Here is a 21649-nt window from a genome sequence, read left to right as displayed (position 1 = left end):
CTCCCAAAATGTTTCTTAACAAACATTTCATAGAAGAAAGTTACAGGCTGATGGAAAGCTGAACGATTACTGATAAACATGTAGAATGTTACTATTTGTTGTTTTGCACCAAGGATCAGATTTGGTTCTGTCCAACCCTCTTGAAGCCCTTCTTGTGAGCACATTTGAGCAGTAATTCCTCAGCTCACAGTTGAACACGTGCAAGCACACAATGGCCAAGTATCGAGCCTAACAAACTAATAGGTAAAAAAAGAAAAGAGCCCTGCGGTCAGAACAAAGGAATGTGTCCAAAGAGTGAAAATGCCGGGCACAGAATCACACTCAAGCATGCGAGAACACACTCGACCGTTAAATGCTAAACTAATTGTGATCCATCCCTGCCCGAAATAATTTGGCAATCGAAGTGTCGAAAATTGAAATGGAATTATTTGTGCCGTGTTTTACAGCACTTTAGGAGCAAATCAATAGGCGATGTCCTTAATTTGGTAGTGAGACAGAGGGACAGCACACTCAGGAGAGGGGTGAACGTTCACCTTTTGCCACCCTTAGTCCCCATATGAGAGCATTGCACTTTGAGGACTTCTAGTTTTTATTCTCGATCCTCCCGAAGTGTGAATTGCAGTCATTGCAACATAGACTGTTTGACAGTTGGACGCTTATCTAGATATGGAACAAAACCAGCATTTATTGCAGGGTAAGATCTACTTACCAGGAAGTATCAGTCCCCCCTGCCAGCAGACATCATGTAATCTATTGAAGGCCAGTCATTGGAAGTTGGATCAAAAATAAAGACTCAATATTTTGACATATCTGTCATACAGTAAAATTAATCCACGGTTCCTTTATGACCATGGGCTCTGCTGAACTGTGTAATATTCACAGAAAATTGTTTCATGCCAATTCAAGCCCTAGTGATTCCAAATAGCAAATAGGCTTGGGTTTCAGGCAGTTAAGCAGACAGCTCTTATTTCATGTCTTCTGACACGAGGCTAATGATTTGCTATTAAAAGTGAAATCATGTTCGTATATGGGGTACTATATTGTGCTGCTATTTATACATCATGATATATCATCACAGTCCATCTATTATCTATGAGAACTGGCTGCAGGATTGACAAGTGAGACAGCCTGGAACCAGATGTCTGCATTTCAAATCCTTTGCTGCTTCCTTCTAAGAGAGCGAAGCAGCTGAATCAGTGTGCAGAGTGAAAACAATCAGCACATCCGTCTCTGTGTCTAATTGAATGAAAAACGTATTTGTATAATTTAATCAATCCGATGGCTTTATCGCCATTTTAGAAATGTTGAAATACAATAAGGTTAAAAAAAAATAGAAACTTAAAAAGGACACAGAATTTCAACTTTTATGTTCAACATTATGGAAATCATTGATTTGACACAATCGAAGTGTTGGTTACACAAGAGTTAAAAAATATTGTTTTATTTGGAGGGTATTTCTTACCCATGTAACACAACATATGACTATTCGTGCTTCCAGCTGATGGAGGGAAGTTCATCCCAAACAGCCATTTCTTTTAAATCTGCACCTCAAGAAAGACACATCACCCAGCTGCAGGCACACTGACCAGCTTTGTGAGGATTTGGCTCTAAACTGCTCCTGGACCAGTTTGGGGCTGGGCCAATGTTGCTGTTTGAGACAAAAAATCTTCAAGTTTTTTTAAACTTTCTGATTTCCTGATCATGTTTTTCTAATATAACTCCACCCAAGTGATGATTATGTTTGATACGCAGTATTCTACAATCAAAACCATTTTCAAGAAATTGGCTACTCCTAAGATCACTCCTGTGTTTGGATGAGTACAATTTGGATTTGTAGGGCACGTTACATTTAATGGTACACGTCAGAGCGGGGAGAGTTGTGCATTTATTAGGGTTACTGTTAAATGATCGCCCCCACAAAAGATTAGTCTGTAGCCATCAGATAAGATTTGTAGCAGCACTATTCACAACATATGTTGTCGGTTAAAAGAACAATCAGTGAAATGTACAATATACAGTTATAGTAATATGACATCAAATTCACATTTTCATCATATCATAAAAATGAAAAATATGGTACAAAAGTGCATCGCACTGCTCATGGTGGCAAAAACTTTCTAGAATTAAAAGTAGAATATCATGTAATTTGGTTTAGTTTATAGGGAGTGTTGGCAGCACTTTAACTCCTACAGTAATTAACCTTAGATGTTTTAGTGCCCAGATTAACATGTATATTAAAAGGCTATTTGGGTCGTGCATATTTCAGGCATCGCATAAAGCGAAGAAGTTATTGAGCTTCTTTAAACGGAGCTTGTTTTCGATCTGCTGAAACATGACTGGTGCTGCAGCCTGTAATCATGGACACTCATTTATCCTTCTATGCTAATGACACCATGAACAAGCCAATAGGATTCAATTCCCACACTCAGTTACTGTAACCAATATTTCTGTCAGCACATCCAGAGAGGACAAATTGGGAACATGGTATCGACAAAAGCTAATTTGGTGGACAAACCTCCCAGATACACTAGGTGGGCTTCATTTCTCTAGGGAGCAACCGTCCAGACAGTTTGTCATCATTACCATTAGTGACAGGAACTGAGCTATGTGTCGCACTGCATGCACAGCACTAAAAAAAGACATCATTTGAATGAAAAGCTGTTTATTCTGACCCCAAGCTGATATCCTCAGTTAAAAACAAAACAAAAACAAAAAAAGGAAGCCGGTGCGTATCAAAATTCCATCCAGCTGAAAGCAGTGAGGTGTGACTTCACGGGCAGACACACACTGTACAACAAGGACGGATCTGGTAGGCACCTGTTAAGAAAGTAAATTCAAAATCAGTCACGGGAGCACATAAATCTAAAACGGGTTGGCCCCCAATTCACAATCAGCCCGAGGCAGACGGCTGTCACCCTGCGAGCAAAGTCCAAATCCACCAAACTGTGGCTGCCGCCTCCTCTTTCTCCTCCACTAATCCTTTTTCAATCATGCACTTTTTGGATTATACCTCTGTAATTCTTCTCAGGTATTGTTTTATAACCTAATATGATATTTCAATTTGAGGAAGCCGGGTCACAGTTTTAGAGCAGCGTGCAGGATTGGATAAGCACCGAAGGTCTGAAGGCAACAGATTGGAGCAGAGGGTTAGTGCCAGGCTGGATCAACCTCTGACATAGAGTCCAAATGGAGCAGATGCGAAAAATGTGAAGACAGTGGATTGACCTCATTCCTCTGAAATGTCTCTTCTTATTTGTCCTGACTTTTACCAAGTGTCTCACCCCTAGAAGTCCGGACAGCAAGCCTGATACTGCAATTAGCTTATCATAAGACGCTCCAATCAAAATTCACACAAAGTCAAAGTAACACAGTGGAGACGGGGAAGGGAAAAACACATCATCTTCAGTCTTCAGTCCTTTGCAGGTTTCAAAAGAAATGAGCATGTTCTAAATGAGCAGTCAGAGAAAAAAAAAAAACATGTGTGCCATCTGTCCGTGTTGCATTATTCTTTTAACCCATTCATATTAATGCAGCGGTTAACAGTTTTGCCTCATTGCAAGAAGGTCCCTGGTTTGATTCTTCCGTTTCGTGTTTGGAATTTGCACGTTTTCCCCATGTCTGTATGGGTTTCCTCCAGGTTTTCCTGGTTTCCACCCACAGTTTATGACCCTTAGTTGCCCAGATGTGTGAATGACAGAGCCAGTGTTATGGTACTGGAGGCAGGGCCCACATGCAGACACAGGACTCCTCACCAAAATGGGTTGGGTTCGAAACAACAAGTCGATTTAGACCAGGTGGACATGTTTGGGGACGCAAAGTAATAACAGACAAACCAGGGAGGGAGGATGCAGGGCAGGAACAGGCAACTAGGTGAAAGGTGCTTGCGTACACCGTTGGGAGAGAGGCGCTGTCGGAGACGGGCGGCATAGTGTGCGCTGAAGAGGGAAGAAACCTTGGGCAGAAAAACGCTGGGCAGAACTGGAAGCCTGGTCAGTGGCGGGTGGCGAGGCGGGAGGCGCTAGCATACACTGACGAGGGAGGTAGTGGGCCGGGAGAACGCAACATCGGTGGAAGTGACGGCACGGCGAGATACGTGGGTTTACACTGCCGGGGGGGGGAGGATTTGGCATTTAAGCCCTCATCATCGCGAACCAGGACCGGCCGTGGGCTTGCCAAGCGCACACCTGTCGCGAGCCCAATCCTGACAATAAATGGTTGTTTGTCTGTACATGTGGTACTTTGATTGACTGGTTCAGGGTGAAATGCGCCTCCCACCAAATGACAGCTTGGATAGGTCCCAGCCCCTTGACACCCTGAGTGTAGGGTAAGCAGTATAGATAATGAATGACTGAAATAATGCATTAGAAACTAGTAGTTACAACGCACAAAGCGACTTGGTGATTTCTGACATAATTATTGTGTGGACAAAAAACATGACACGGCATTTCTGTCTGTAGTGAATCACATCGACAGAAAAAGTATCAGATTTTTTCTTCTGTTTTTTGTACCCTGTATTCCTAAATGCTGTTTGAAATTTAAAAAAAATGTAACAATTACATTTTAGAAAATTGAAATGAATTCATTAATATTCCTGAATTGTCATTGAAATTTATGCAGCTCTTTATTTTGCGATCAAACACAAAATGGACCCCAGTTTAATTGGCTGCTGCTCGGGAGTTGAATCTCATCTGAATTTGATCATTTTCCCATTAAATTTCAAAATCATTTTGTTTCTATCTGTCCGTGGTATTCTCTCATTAGTGGCAAAACAGTGAACTAACTGGGAACGGAGTCACTGATCAGCTGGAAAGAGTCAAGCGAACAAGAAAGTTCCAGGATACTTCAGATTTAATGGTCTCAAGCTCATGGTTTATAACAAGAAAATCTAATTGTTATGGTCTCGCGGACTGTGGAGCGCCTTTTATAAAAATCATTGTGGTCACTCGCCAGCTGTTTTCTTACGACGAAATGAAAAGAAACAGTGAGACGTCGACCCACAAAGAGGTCTACATTCTCCAGGTCTACGTCACTTAAATCACTCCGATTGTCAGTGGTTCTTTTTCTCAACGTGCGTTCGTTACCCCTGTTGTTCGCATTGTCTTCCTCTTATTTTAGCCGGTTTGTTTTGAAGCGAGGCGTTTGAGGGACGCGGCGTATTCCACGCGTCATATCAGCCCCTACCATAGTTCCTCACTGCCTGTACAAATGCAAAACTAAAAGGTTCCCCTTGTGGAGGGTAGTTCCTCGAGCAAAATTCAAGCTGGGCATTTCTTGGAATGTTTCTATTCATAAGTGGCGATTGTCTAGAGTTTTTTTTATGAAGTGTTCGCTCCATAAATAAACCCTCCTTTGGATGAAAGCAACATTATCCTGCTTGAAGAAGTGCAAAAATCCAGAATGTGTGCAAGAGCCATCTTCATCCACTTGTTCTTTCTAAGAATCAGCTAGAACGACCCAACCACGGCACGTTCTAGCTTTTGTCTGTCTGCCCGGCGATGAAACCTCCAAATTTATCATTCTCCTCGCTGACCTCAAGCATTTCACAGCCTTAATAAGTTCATTTACTCTCAAGTATTTTCGCCTTTTTACTGGTGTCTGTCTTCATTTGTGCCGTGCACAGCGCTTCGGCTCAGTGTTAGGCCTTGAACAGAAGACTGAAAAAAAGAGCTTAAGAATCTGAGCATGAACTGCTGGAATGTATTGTGGGCGCACATATTATACCATGTTGTAAAGTCAGTCAATAAGTGGGAAATTAAATCGCTTCTCTGGTAGCTTTTCTCCTCTTTTTCTTTGTTGACTGAATTGGAAGAAAGGGATTCATGACAGGCATGTTGCCCTTGGACTGAAATAGGGGATAGAGAAGGAGGAGGAAAAGCAGCTGGTGACTCTACTGTCTCAACTCCATCCTTAGCCTTTACTCCCAGACAGACCTTTGCGAGTCTTCGCGAAACCGAAAGGACACTCTTATCTGCCGGATGTCTTTTCTGATCCAAACCAGACGCGCAACTTTTGCTTCTCCTCAAAAAATAGTTACATGAAAAAAAAATATGATTTTTCTTGTACACAGCTGGAATCACGCTCATATGTTGAATCCGGCGCCCAATGTGCTTTTGCAAATCCTCCTCTTTTATACATTATGAGCTTTTTTGTGCTAGAAAAAAAAAAAAAAAGAAAGTGACAAAGCGCCAGTTGCCCCCGCAGGATGTGTCAATAACAGTGGAGCATTTCTTTGTGTAACTTTAAAAAAAAAAAAAGTTTCAACATGTAGCAGTTTTTTAAAAATGTACTAATGTCAAGTCACTTGTCACATTTGACGGATGACTGCAAGCCACACGAGTGGCAGGTGGGCAACTTTGTGAAAGCAACTTTTATCTATTTATTTACCTCTTTACTTATTTATATTTGCACATATTTATTTCTTATTTGGAGGGTGGTGGTCCTTCATCATCTGCAGGTTTTCACTCCAATGCTGGTGAGTTTTTGTGTTTTTCCTCCGTGTGCTATTCATGCGTCCCGGTTTGGATGTGACTCCCAATACAGACCTCTGAATTAATTAATCACTTAAAAAAAAATTAGATTAAAAATGAAAAGCGGAAAAATAAATATAGACCAATAAAATAGAATTTAAAAAGGAAAAAAAATGTAAATGTAGGTCTGAAATTAACAGATGAATAAATAAATGGCAAAGTGTCGCAATCCTCCCGTTAATGTAAATACCCGCGGTGAATGACACAGTAATATTTTTTGAGGTGTGTGTTCCGGGTGTCAGTCTGAATCTACTCCCCCGTCCCGGCGCGCCTGCAGAAATGAACTTGAGTTGTCGGCGCCTCACAATGTGTCAGCGATCACCGGGTCCGGTCGCCGCCTCAGTTTATCGGCATCTCTCCCCGAGGGGAAGTTGGAATTTTGATTTCAAACCGGACGCTTGTTTCTTTAAAAAAAAAAAAAAAAAAAAAAAAAACAGACGGAAAGAAAGGAAGAAAAAAAAAAAAGTTTGCAACAAATAGCGCAACGCAGTTCTTGGGAAGACTTGAGTGTGTTGCCTCCGTTCGCTTGTCCGGTTCTAAAGTGACGTCGCGCCGGTGCTGGAAGACTCCTCCATTCACCGGGAGCGGCGGAGATAACCGAGTGGCTTCATCCGCGCTCCACATCTCCACTCCCTTCCTACATACCCGCACCCCTTCCCTCTCCCCCACCCCCCCAAAAAAGTGGATTAATTCGCCCGCAACAGGCTACATGTCCGGATGCCCTTGACGACCCGAAGCGCCGGTAACCAAGGTGAGCCGGTTCCTTCCGTTCCTCTCCAAAGTGAACGCGGCGGCGCGTAAACTTTTCAGGCTTCGTCCGGACGCGCACGGAGTGGGAGGTGTGACTGCGCGTCGCGATTAGAGAAAGCAAGTCAATAATTGCGCCTTCTTTAACCTCCTTTCTTGTAAAATATCACTGTGCGCTGGATATTGTTTTCTTTCTTTCTTTTTTTTATTCCACGCGTGGAATTGAGCAGTGGGGAATGATCAGAGGAACCGTGCGACAACATCCACAAGGAGATGAGACTTTAAATAAAAAAAGAGGTTTTCCCGATCTTTCGTGCCACCTAATGTGGCAGGGCGAGACACGTGACGCACGCAGAAGCCAGACAGCATGGAGTGTTATTACCACGTAATAACACAATAATAACACATGCATGCACTTTATTGTCATTTGTAACATTTGTAACAAGGCCTAATCCGTCTGAATGGAAATTTGAATTGTTTTCAAGCCTTTCTTACGCCTCCTTTATCAAAACCCTCGGCCTCTCTCTTGTATGTAAGCTGCGGGTTGAATGTCGGCAAATTCACCCGGAGACTTGTCGACCAGCTGCGGGGTTCAACGCGCACGTCGCGTGTCACGACCCGGTTCCTATCGAGCACCACCACTCGACCCCACCCCAACCGCACCTCCACCCACGCACGTCTCATCATCCCGCCCCGCCCCCCGCACGCTTCCTCCCCGCAAGCTGCTGGTCAAAGGAAAGCTTGGCCAAACTGTACTTTCAGTGGTTTAAGAGAGTTCTAAAGAACAGTAAACTCTTAGGGTAGATCATCTAATGTCTCGTGAGTTTTGGTTTATTATATATTGTTATTATTTTGATTATTTAGGACGGTGACCCCCCCCCCCCCACACACATGTTTTAAATGTCTTTGCATCAACACAATACGCCGCGCCTATTAAAGTTCACCAACTGCGGTTTAACAAAATAAAAACCAAATCAATTAATACATGAAAGTTCTAATGATTTTTTATTGGGATAACTATCCTATTTTTTGCAGATTAATTCTTTGGTGACGGGCGATGATGGTGATGTGCGCAGTTAACCCCATACAGAATGGGCTTAATCATCATTTTCTGGGCGCTGGGGACTTTTTTTTTCACTTTTATTCAGACGCATCTCTCCACGGAAATGACGGCATATTTTTATTTTATTTCTTTCTTTTTTTGGTTCAATTTGCGTTCAACTCCACGCGAAAAAAAAAAAAAAGAGGAAGGTTCAATAACCCCTCTCCTCTTCCTTCTCCTTCATCCGAACGGGTCCCGAAAGCGGATAGTGCGTGTGCGCGTTATGAGAGTGTGCGTGTGAGAGCGAGAGAAGTAGAGAGAGAAAGAGAGAGAGGGAGAGGATGCGGGGAGTGGTTGGTGGTGAGGTGGAGCACGGCTGGAGGGGTGGAGAGAGACGGCATAGGTGTGCGTGGAGGAGAAACCAGCTGAGTGTGCGTCTCGGGTAACAGCGCCTCGAACCGCGCAATCTCCCCCCCCTCCACCCAGTCAGCTCCATCCAGGCGGCCGGGGAGTCAGACGGAGGGAGACATGACGGATATTACCATCCACTAAGTCCAGTTTGGGGAGGGGGTTGGGGGGATTCACGTCCCCGTTTAGTGGCCATTCATAGTGAGGAGAGAGAACGGGGAGCGTGAGGCGCGAATCGCGCGTCTTTGGAAATAAAGGGATTATTATAAACAGGGTGGGAAGAGGAAGGAGACACGCCGGAGCAAAGTTTGTATGTTTTTTTTTTTATTCATTTTTCCCGCGGACCTGACAGATTGACACGTGATGGAATGACACTCGGAGTGAGACGTGATGGACACTTTAGCGCCGGAGCTCCCGCACAGAAATCCCGCCCGCGACGCACAGCGCTGACCGAGCCCCCAGGACGGTGATCAGTCACTTGTTTTTTTTTTTTAAAGTGGCAGGAAAATCCTCTTCCTTCAACCCACCCGCCTCCCACTCCATCCTCGCCAAACCCCGCCAGGTCTCCAAAATACAGTGAGAGATGGTTGCGCGCAACGATTCTTGTGAGACTGACGTGCGCACTTATCACATTCCGGCTCTGGAGCGCATCTTAAGGAGCATCTTTCCTCCTCCGTTGTCCACCCGGCGTCCCTGAACTTGTCGAGCGGTGGTAAAGGGCACCACAGACACGGGGGTCTCTTTGCAGGAAGGGGCGGCGAGAAAACGTAAGTTCATCGCTTGATCGTAAAAGTTTGAGCTGCTAATGAAGTTGCTCGGCCCGGATGCGCGTTGATGGATATTCGAGGTGACTCAGACCTTCGGGTCTTTTCAATTTCCTGCCCCCTCCACCCCATTCAACCCAACAAAATCTTTTAATACTTTCACGTGGAGCAGAGCATTTAGAAAACAAACAAACAAAAAAAAAAAAACAGGAAAACCTGGATGCATCCACTCCTAAATCATGTCACTCTTAGAAGCGCCCCCTGGTGGAACAGGTTGCTTCATTTTATGGTGATCTATCAAGATAGAAAGATAATGGTATTTGTGTCATGCAGCAGAGACTTGACTTCTGCAAGCAGCCTACGTCACAAAGCCAACAGCCTATTAGAGTATGACTAACTTTAGTGTCATTTTTACCTGGTTATTGTTTAATTCCGATATTTGGGCAAAGCTATTGTTATTGCTATTGCCATTGTTATCATGTAATTCCAATATTTTGTGCACAGCTATTATGTGCTTTAGATGCTTTATGCTGGCTTGATTGTGACTGTGCATTATTGAGATAATAGTATTATTTGAATATCACCCCCCCCTCGCACCGGCATGATAATATTTGCTGGTTTTCCCTCTGCCACATCCCTACCGTCATAACACATGATCGTGCCGGTTTGGAGTGACAGGCAAATACCGGATGCAAGACTGTTCTGAATATCCGACATTTCAGAGTAGTGGACAGCGGTTCAGCATGTGCAGGGTTTACCAACCGCAGGTCAAAGAAGTTGTTTTTCAGGTTAGATATTATACCAAGAATGCACATTTCTGTTGTGCTGTTATTCTTATATTATAGAAAGCTGCAAACCATGTGGCTGTTTGGGTTTTTTTTTCCTGCGTGTGTGCTACCTGGGTGAGCACATTCTTCACAGCTAAAGTGGACATTTTGAGACATGTCACTGTGGTTGCAGAATAATGTGCTTGCAGGCTTTTAGGAAAAGTGTCTTTAATAATGCATATGGTGTTCCTGTGTCACAAAGCGAGGCATGCACGGTTGTGAGAAGCGAGGTTGGAGAGGGAGGGAGGTTGGAGGCGTGATCTTGTCTCACTGTCTCATTGGGCGCCCCCATGCACCGCTAGAGTAACTGACGCCCGAGGGTGTTCAGCTCGACTCCGGGAAGCATCGCCACAGTCACCCTGTCAAAAGTGCAGCTCCCGCACACACAGAGTTCATGTGGCAGCTGTGGGGTGGGGCAGGGGTAGAGCTGATGGAGTATTGTGACTGTGGTAGCCGGTGGAGGCAAGCGAAACACGTCTTTGTCGATTGTGCACGCACACCTTTCGCGGCCTCAGACATGCAAAGCTTGACTTGATACTGCAGTTGAGGTATTTGTAGTCATTAGTCAGGATGTTGTTATTGTGGTTAAAAACAAATTTGGTGATGTTCATTCTTCTTTTAGTTTATTTGCCCCCCCCTTCCCCCTCCCCACCCTCATCATATTGTCAAGGTGGAGAGTATACGCCATTATAACATGCTGAGACAATAACCGCATGCAGATGGGTGATAAACTACCACATCACAGGTGGGAAATGAGCTCAAGTACAACCTTGGAATATAAAACCGGCAAACAGGCTTTAACATGGAAAACAACTCACCGCCACTTAACCCTTAAACTACACATATAAAATATTAGGGTTCCAAATTGTTGTTGACATATGTGGCTGTGATTGACAGGGGACTGGTCCGGGTTAAATCCTGGCTCTCTCCCAATGTCAGCCGGGATTGACTCCGGCCGCAAACGCAACCCTGCATGCAGGATAAGCAATGCATACGGGGAATGACTGAAGAGGAAACGCGTGGATATTTTTTCTATACATTTCACCATTTGCGTTTAGTTGCAGCAAACAATTATGCCCTTTTTTTAACAACTTTTTGTTAAAAATGTATATTATCTATCTATCTATCTATCTATCTATCTATCTATCTATCTATCTATCTATCTATCTATCTATCTATCTATCTATCTATCTATCTATCTATCTATCTATCTATCTATCTATCTATCTATCTATCTATCTATCTATCTATCTATCTATCTATCTATCTATCTATTGATTTGATAAGCCATTGTTTTAGATCAAATAAATTTAATTAGCATCACCGTCTTAACATTTTGTCAACATTAATGGTTCTAATGATTTAGATTCATATTATATACACTATGTATATTCCAGAGCTCTAACTGCTTTCTTTGGTATATTTTGAAGGTGGTCGCTTCCCTATTTTCTTTTTTTTTTTTTTTTTTTTCAGAATTATTGGCAATTGTTTGCACAGTGACCCCCCCCCCCCCAAAAAAAAGAAAGAAAAAGAAAGAGTCCCTCACTCAATGTAGCCAAACTTGATATTTTTAATCAACTTTGTTTTTTGAATCTTTAACCCTTAATATGATTACAAATTATCAATCACTTCTTTTCAGTTAGACTGTAGTGGGTTGATTATATCTCGCCACTGCCTAAACAACTAAAAATAAAAACTAACATAAATGACGCGTTAATATTGTATTTCCTTTTTCGCAGGGTAAATCTTTAAACAGCTGTCAGCGCTCCACCCATTTGGTCATTATAAAAAGATCATAAGGCGGCTGATTGAAGGTGGAGACATTTAAAGAAGGGGCTCGCAGTGCAAATTAATGGTCTGACTGGAAGGCAAGCCCCAGGGAGGCATTATGGGTGAGCTCACTGCTCCACCACACCACTGTCGTGTTTGTGGCACCCACTCTGAGCATGTTTATTCATGAGGGCGGTCATTCTATCGGCAGATTGTTAACCGACGAGATTAGAAATTCTGGGAAAGGCAGGAAGAAAAAAAGAATCCGGTGAGCAGAGCAGAGACCAGGCATTTTTTTTTTTTTTTTTTTTTTTTGGAACCAGACCAGCTCCTATCTTTCATCTCTCCTCTGACTGTCTGCCCTCCTGTCTCTCTGCGTTCAGCTCCCGCGTCCAGCTTCTGCTTCTCTTTTTGCAAAGGACCTGTGGGGAATATGAAGCAGGTAGAGGAAGAAAAGATGAAAGTCTAGAAGAAGGACAGGAGCAGGGTCAGAAATTGACCTTGAAGTGCATAAAATGCGTGAAATTAAAAATGATAAGAGGGGAAAATGGGCCTAACATCAGTGGTAACTTGGTAATCATTCCACTTTATTCTGTGTGGAGACCATCCTTCACAGAGTAAGTGGGCATTTCTAAATGGTGGGGCATTTGAAAGAATTTGGCAATTAGTTTTGTAAGTGTTTTTTTAAGTACTTAATGTCTGAAGGCCTCCTGCCTTGTTTTGGCATGACAGTTTTTGCTGGTCTGTTTTTTTAATTATTGAACTCCCAAGAAAGTTATAAGCAGCATGAGATGGGACGAAACACTGCCAGTTTTGATAAATAACCCCCCCAAAAGAAAAAGAAAAAATACATGGTTGGGGCTTCACAGGAAGAAGGTTCTTGACATTTTGGAAATTGCCTAGATATGTGAATGAGAGACTGACGTATCAGGTTAAATCCTAACTCTTGCAGAATGACAGCTGGGATTGTTTCCAGCGACCTTTAGTGCAGGGCAAATGCTATAGAAAATGAATGAATGAATGAACATAAATGGCCAAATTAAGGTCAATATTATATTTCTACAACATGACAACATGATTTTTTTTTTTCCTGACAAAAAGAATGTTTAGATAAAAAAGAGCACTGTTTGTGTTAGTATTTGGCCATTATGTGTCTCCCAGCATATTTCTTTGCTTGATTGGGCTCACAAGATCTGCTTTGTAGATTATTATACATGTATTATACCTTCAAATTCTATGTCTTATTATTTTTGTCAGTGTTTTTTCTACTCATATTTTCAAAATTATGCAAATATATTTTACCAGGATTCCCTCCTTGTTTTTAGTATTTTCTCGTGAATGTGTTATGCACACTTCTTTTGTTGTTACTTGCACTTTTTTCCAATTTTCTCATCTTGACTCGTTGCGTTTTTGTCATCACTGCGAAACAATTAGAGGAATTTAATGCGGATAAGAGTCGAGCAAGTTAGAAACACAGGATTTTGTATGTAAACCATTTAAAGGGAAAATATAAGATTTTTTTTTACCAGCAAATGCTTATTTTTGAAACACTTCAAAAACAATTAATCTGGCTTTTCAAATTTTGGAAACTCCAAGCAGTCTTCTGGGATTCGTAGTTTTGATCGTGTTGGACGTAATAACTGTTTTGTAGTCAACATAATGTCGTCTATGTGTGTCTCCATCTAATGCATGACAATTTGATGAATGTAAAGACACTCTCAAGCTGGTTTGTATAGTATCATATATATATATATATATATATATATATATATATATGAAGTGTGTGAGAGAGAGAGAGAGAGAGAAAGAAAGAGAAAAATATATATTCCCATTGTCAACTTCCATCGAGCGGTTGATCTCAAGTCCTTACTCTATGATTGATGGTTAGAGGAAGAAATCATCCTTAAAATAAACCTTTTTAACACTTAAAACGCACTCCCACTCTTCAGTCTGCTGCTCTTTCCTGCCTCGCTTCCGTTGGTTTGTAGCAGCCGGTAATGAGAGTTTTCTCTGTTTCCAGAATGTACGAACAATAATGACTCCGCATTTGTGATATCTATGGCTTGTTACTCAAGCCTTTGCCCAATTCTAACCCGTCTTTATCCAGAGGTTGCAGATGTCAAATGAACAAACATGTCTTTACACACACATACATGAACTCGCATGTGCTTACCTTCTGACCGGCTCTTCAGTCTCCTCCTTAACATGGAAATATTATGTTTCATAATGGGAGCTCAGAAGCCAGTGCCAAAAGTTCCTCAGAATAATTGGCTGCTTCCTCACCTGCTGACATCTCCTCCACTGACTTTCCAACATTTTATATTTAATGCACTTCAATTCTGTTCCCCTTAACCTCTTGCCCTTTTTAAGTCCTGTATGAGTAGAAACCATTGTTCTTTTTCAGAATACTTTCATATGTCTTTTCCCATCATATCCTTTTGATTGTCATTATGTTTTTTTTTTTTTTTTTGCTGTAAGTAAAGTAAGAATGAGTGTTTCATTATTATCACAATAACTATAATTGATCGCTTATGACTAGAAAGTGCATGTAGTCAGCAAACGCGGGCACTGACTCAGCTGAGCTGCTAGACTGTCTACCAGCTTGTTGCGTCACGTCCAACTGTAGGCTCTCGTCTTCATCAATCACTCATGGTTGGGCAGGAAATCTTTCTGTACTCGCATTCACGGGTCAAACTGTTCATCACTTTGGTTCTGAGAGGGACATATAATTGCTTTAATATCTATCTTATGAAACAAACATTTAACAAAGGCAAATTGCAATAGTTCAGCAGAGACACCATCACAGTTATTAAATAGTTTATTTCCAGCAGCAGCACTTCACAATTCCAATGTAAAGATAAATAAATACAAAAATTTGCCAACTTACAAATGGAAGAAGAATGAAATGTAATGATTCATTCTAAAAATATTTGAAATATTTTGAAATAGAATATTGTACTGTTGTTCTTTAACTTGCAAGCGATCATCTTAGTCAAGTGATTTTTTTTGAAAAAAAAAAAAAAAATGAACAGCATAAATGATTATTACCAGAGCAATCATTTTCTAACACTTAACATATAGAAACAATGTAAAGAGTATTCAGTGTTATTCTTTTTTTTTTTTCTTATCACAATTATCAACACTTAAATCCATTATGGTGAGCCACTGAAGAATGAACCTGGACCTTTTCACTGTCAACACTCAGCTGTGGCAATAAAAACAGTTTCTGTGCAAATACATATGTATCTATATATTCACATACATATATACATACATACATAAGATGAAAGGAAAAGATAAGCTGTAATTCAAAACGACTGAATGATAAACAAAAATTGGATGTAGTCTGCAAAGTAACTGACTATTTTATTGTACACTGTGGTGTAGACCAGCGGTATTTCTTACAAAGTCACACATGGAAGTGGGAGAAACTGTGAGTGGGACTAAAAAAGATCTTAAACAAAGTGTTGTATTTCGAGACTTCTTAAAGCTCGCTTTGGTTAAAGATGTGAGGATTATTTCTGTTTTAATATCTAGCCAGTTCTCGTTCATCCACACGAACCATTTTTGCATCAGTAAAATGAATATGCATAAATTGATAATATGAATCCGGTCCCTCCTTCTTCCTAATCTGGATATTGATCAGATTGCATTTGTATCGGTGACATTGGAGTCGCAGCTTAAAGTTTGGGAATCAGTTGCTCCTCTTGGCTCCAGTGGGTGCCGTCACAGCTGTCACAGTTGTTTGTGTACACAAACAGGAGCCACACAGGATTACCCTGCGCTCAGTGCAGAGAAGTGGAGTTGGTCTAAGCTTATTGTTGACAGAAATACCCCGAGGCACACCAGGTGCCCCCGTGTGTGAATGTGGACAGGAGCTGCCATATTGCATATCATGTTTGGGAATGTGCTTTACAGGAAAAAAAAAAAATGAAAAGGAAAAAAAAAAAAAAAAAAAAAAAAAAAAAACACAAAATGAAAAATTTCTGTCAAAGAAAGAAAAAGGAAGTGCATTTGGACATCCCCCTAAAGAATAGATGTTACTTCTAAAGCTTCAGGTCAGTTTCAGGACAATCCCAAAAAAATGTTGGCACTCTTCTATGCTCTGTTATGAAGGTGCTTTTAACGTGTTTTCTTCACATTGACACATTCTAGCATCCTCTAATAGTCATATATTATAATCAATTTTTTTTTTTTGTGTTGTTTTGTTTTATTAACATTTGCATGGCGCATGTGTCTGATCTCACTTTCTTAATGAATTGATCACTAATAATAATTGCGTGTGTTTTTAAGGAATCCTTTTTTTTTTTTTTTGCGCCGCTTAAGCTTTTTGAGAGATATTTCTAGTTTAGCTTTTGGTCATCTTGAATAAATCAGTTAACTAGATGTTTTCTAATTCATGCGATTTCTTATTTTGTGGAAGAATATAAATGAACCATGAATAAATAGGCCAGTACCTTCGGGCCAAAAGTATTTTTCCTTGCAGGTTTTTTGATAAATACTTGCAAAAACAGACATATTTTTAGCAGACTCTCAATTTTTTTAGGCAGTTATAGGACAGATTACTAAATCTATTGTTTAGTTTCATAGATTATTTCTTTTTGGTTGTACATTCACTGGCCAAAACCTAAAGGTGTGACTTTGCTGTTTCTCTCCGTCAAATGAACCTGACCATATTCCATCACTCAACGGAGAAGCCAATTCATAATTAAATTCCATATTTCTACAGTTAACCTCAAAGATATCTCTATGCAAAATGAATTTGCTTCAACACTGATTTGTTATTAAATTATCTGCTCCGTCAACATAGAACCGTCCAAAGAACGGTGACAAAAAGAATCTCTGAGTTTGGAGAATTTACTATCCCTTGATTATACAAGGCAAGCGCATTCATTTAATACTTACCTCTGCTTCTATTGAGATACTGTAAAGCAAATAAAAGGTGAAATACCTGTACTGTGCTTTAAAATATCTGCATTTACTACACTTTCATTTTAAACTATTTGAGTGTTTTTATAGCTCAGCCAAAAGTGTTGTAGCAAGTTCTGCATATATTTGTGAACATTTGCCTTGTTCTTCCATAATGACTAAATAATCACCTGAATTAGTGCAGTCACATTAAGCAAGGCATTTACCGTGTGTGTTCGTGTGTGTGTGTGTGTATGTGTGGATGCACACACACCATTTAAGATGTGAACAGTGGTTCACTTTTGGTTCAATTGTTTGTCGCTACTTTTATTGATGTGTATTAACCTTTTATCTAATTCTTCTTTTATGACATTTGACCCATGTAGGGAGACTTTTCAGTCCTTTATAGAAGGAACAAAAGCAAATGACAAAATAATCGTTAATGACTTTGCACTTTGTTGTTGCAGCTGTTGTTTTTAATCTGCAGATTGATATCCATGCAAATCTGAAATTTCATCACAAATAACAAAGGACCATCCATTGTTTTGTTTTTTTTTTTGTAGTTTTTTCTTGTCACTCATAAAACTGTCACCTATGAAGACTTGAGCTGATGTCCTCCTTTTGTTGAAGTGCAGAGATCTATTCACCTGTCTTTTCTTTATTCCTCCACAGCTCCAAGTCTCCTTACAAGACCATGATCAACAGCCGGACAAGCTGAGGAGATCCACCACTCTTTGACGTGTTCGAGGACTTTCTCCACCTCGACTCACCCATCTTCTTCCTCCTCCTCCTCAAACATCTTCCTTCCTCCCTCTTTTCTTGCCTCTTACTTTTCCGATGGACTGGTAACCCCGTCGTCCCGGTTCTCCGCAAGTCCAAAGCAAAACGAGGCGACGCTTTGCAAGATTTTCCTGTCCACCCGAAAAGGGGTCATGTCTCCTGTTGAATGAGCGTTGAGTCGAGAGGAGGCCCTTGTTCATAATTCCTCATCAGAAGAACCAGCTCCCACAACAGGGGCTGACACAGGACCAGTCATGCGTTTCTATTTTGCGTTGATGCTGCAAGCGTTGTGGACTGGTGTTTGTCAGGCGGCCATACAGCATTACCCGGCAGCCTGGGGCCATTACGATGTGTGTAAGTCACAGATTTACTCAGATGAAGGCCTAACCTGGGACTACATGGCGTGCCAGCCAGAGGCAGCAGATATGGCCCAGTTCTTGAAGGTAACTCTGGATCCGCCCAACATCACCTGTGGAGACCCTCCAGAGACATACTGTGCCCTGGTGAGTACACGCAAACTGATATGACAGAGGTTTCACACAACAAATACATGATCCACCTCTGAAATAATCAGGTAGAAAATACCAGAAAATTAGTTTTTCACATTTGCTCAGCTTGGTCTGACCTCAGAGAAATGGCAGACACATTCAGAGCCGCTGTGGCTGTGTGAATAAAGGGTCTGTGCCATTGGCAACATGCTCTGGTGTTCAAAGAGCTTCATTTTGGTTTGAACATGGCTCAATATGTAGATGACGCCGGTTACTTTCTAAAAAACATAAGATAATGTGACTGGCTATTCCTCATGTTTCTTTGTAACCACAATCTTCATTTTGGTTTCACTCTGATGATCCGTATATTAGAAAAAAAAGTATTTTCAGGTCATCGGGTGATTATCGGGTGAGGCAAATACCTCATTGCGCGTCACAATATGTAATTCCTTCACCTGGGTATACAGAAACAAAGTATCAAGTTGAATACTCAGTCTTTATTTTTATCATTAGATTTCATAAAATTGCAAGACCTAACATTACTATGGTGTAATCTGGAGGGTAAAGGAATTTATATAACAACATATTTAATAAATGAATACATTTTAGAAAATCTGGTTGGTAGCAGCTTGCTGAGCGTCTGCCTTGAAGATTCAACTGCGCTGTTGATTCTGCAAATTACATTGCAATCACGAAAATCACAAACTTCTGGTGGAGCTGAAAATAAAATGAGGAAAAGATGCATATTAGGTCAAGTGTTTAATTAGCCAACCGCCCTCCTACTTATTTTCGGTCCTTTTCACTTTGAAGCTCACTGCTGGTTGCCCCAGAACGCTAAATGATGAATCAATTTTCGGGCCGTCGCGCGTTACAGAGTCATCAAAGATTCTTTTAGAACAAACACATGCCTCAACTGCTCCAAGTGCTCTTTAGATAAATCGTGAGATGTTCCAAGAAAATGTAGTAAGTTTAGGACTATAAATAGACAGTCGCCATCAGCAAAAAGTCAGCTGAGTGGAGAGACAGAGGAACAGAGAGGGATTAACAAAACACAGACGACAAAGACAGTGAGCAAATGATCAAGAGAAAGTGATAACATGGGGGGGAGTTTGAGACTCAGAGGAGAATCTGCAACGCATACGGTGACTGAAGTTCTAATATCTTCTGCGTGGGGCAGGATGGGGACTCTGAAATGTGAATAATTCAACATGTTTGTAGCTAATGTATTTTATTCATAGGACGCATTATTCAGCCCGACATCTCTCAGGCACTTTTCAAAAATTGCTGACTCCTGTCATTAACTTGCCCCAAGATTGCTTGAATGTGGAGGGGATTGAGTCAGAGGATGGCATATATATCCTGGAGGTCACTGGCAAAATGGGGTCACCATCCCTACTCCCTCTGGGCCGCCCCTTGTGACCTCTAATTGATCCGCATTTGAACCTGAATTGCATGGTATTTGCTTTGCAGCGGCTCTGTTTAGTTATCCCGGATAAGCAGTGGTCATCCATGTCTGATGTCTCGGTGGAGCTGCTCTATTTTCTGGATGAGCAGGTCAAACCGAGTACATTATTATAGCCGGCCTTTAACAGTTTGGTAATCGCTTATTGAATTAGCAGGCGTTTACACCGCACAGACGCCCCCATGTCTCGAGCAGTCAGTGTGATAGGAGCCTCTCAATTAAACATGCTGTGGTTATCCCCCACATTTCATCTCTTCACTGTGTTCCTGTTATCAGATAATACAACAGCATCACTGAAATATGAACCCTGCTACTTCCCATAGAGTCCAATTCTCTGTAATTGGTTAATATTTACCCCAGGCAGCAACGTGGCTCCCAATCAACATAGGAACAATTATCATTGATATTCCAGCTACTCTGACTGCCAGTACTCCGCTGCAGTGCAAACAGTGGCTTGTATCCTGGTTAAGATCATTGAAGATTTGGGGCAATCATCATTAGGCTGCAATATCAGTGAATTTCATCTGTGTGGTAATTGATTTTCTCAAAGAGGCCGGTGTATTTTAAACCCTTGCGTCTGCTTCCTGGAGTTTTAACGGTAACAGACACCAGGACCTGCTGGAAGAAGAGAGACCGAGAGAGAGAGAGAGAGAGAGAGAGAGAAAGCTGCTCAAGGGTGTGGTGCCTATATGAGCTAGTTATCTCAGGTTGTGGCCTTCATCCCTGTGTCACAGATAAAGGGAAACACCATCACACATACACACACAAACCCACAAAGACACACACCTTCACATGGACCCCCCCTCCTGCACACACACACACACATATACTCGCACACATGCACACGTACCACTCTCCCCAGATTTTTTTTTTTTTTTGTCTGCTTCTAGCTCAATGACCTTTTCAATAGCAATAAGCTGGCATTCACTGAACTCCAGTACACAAATCTACAATAATATGAGATTTCACTGTCCCCTCCAGTTAGACTCAGGCTGGCCTTTAAGAGGAATGACAGGTTGCACAGCTTCCACCAGTGGATGAAGGGGTTAGTGTGGAATTCAGGAGGGGAACTTTGAATTCACACTAAACCTGTGTATTATTGCAGAAGATGTTAAAGGTCATTACAAGAATATTGTGGATTCTGAAAGCGACCCATCACTTAGCACAAAGGAGCCCTCCATGTAATATATTTTCATCTTTTCACTGCCATGTATAAGATATCTCTTCTATGTAAGTTTTCATTTTCTGGTGGTGCACTGAACAATAATAAAACAGAACTTAATCTATCTTCTTCTACCCTTTAGGTTAGGATAAGATAGGATAGGATAGGATAGGATCGGATCGGATCGGATCGGATAGGATAGGACAGGATAGGACAGGATAGGACAGGATAGGATAGGATAGGATAGGGTAGGATAGGAACAATATGATGGGATGCAATACGATATGATGTGATATAATGCATTTCAAACTGATATCATCACAGCTGTCAAACTGATTCATGTACAACCAAAATCAAAATGTAGGATTCTCAAGATACTTAAACAACAGACTTTTTATTTATTTTATTTCAAGTTATTGTGCAATGTGAAACCATTTCAGGAAAAAAAGAAAACGCTCAGTAGATGACAGGACCAACCTTTTTTGATAATTTAACTGACTTTCATGGATGTTTGTATTTCTTGTCTCACCTAAAGCACCACTGAACCACTTTTGGTTCAACACAAATGAATAACTCAGAGCCTTGCAAGGTAGAGTCTCTTATGATGTTACGATTTCATGAATGCTGCTGCTTTCAAAGTGAATTTTTTAGATGTAGGTGAACAATTTCAAAAAAATAAGAATTATGAAACAGGAATGATTTTTGCTTCACTTTTTTTGGTGGAAAATATCTTCTCCTTTGATGAGCATGATTCTACCATGCCC

The 21649-nt window shown here is 41.2% G+C and overlaps 1 protein-coding gene across 4 annotated transcripts in view; it reads left to right on the top strand.

Annotated features, from left to right (window-relative positions):
• The first annotated feature begins 8686 nt into the window (after window positions 1-8686).
• The window catches only part of ntng1a (netrin g1a), a 121161-nt gene continuing 108198 nt past the window's right edge, over window positions 8687-21649 (top strand). For all 4 annotated transcript variants that reach the window (XM_086151473.1, XM_086151471.1, XM_086151470.1 and 1 more), the window contains exons 1-2: window positions 8687-9491; window positions 17666-18276. In XM_086151473.1, coding sequence (XP_086007599.1) covers window positions 18028-18276 — 249 coding nt within the window. In that variant the 5' untranslated portion in view covers window positions 8687-9491; window positions 17666-18027. The remainder of the gene's footprint in view (window positions 9492-17665; window positions 18277-21649) is intronic.

The sequence above is a fragment of the Fistularia commersonii genome, chromosome 8 (genome assembly GCF_037954325.1).
Source record: "Fistularia commersonii isolate RoL2024-O1a breed Wild chromosome 8, RoL_Fcom_v1.0, whole genome shotgun sequence".
NCBI classification, from domain to species: Eukaryota; Metazoa; Chordata; class Actinopteri; order Syngnathiformes; family Fistulariidae; genus Fistularia; species Fistularia commersonii.
Note: the sequence above shows the minus strand (reverse complement) of the source record. Positions and strands in the feature narration are given on the sequence as shown.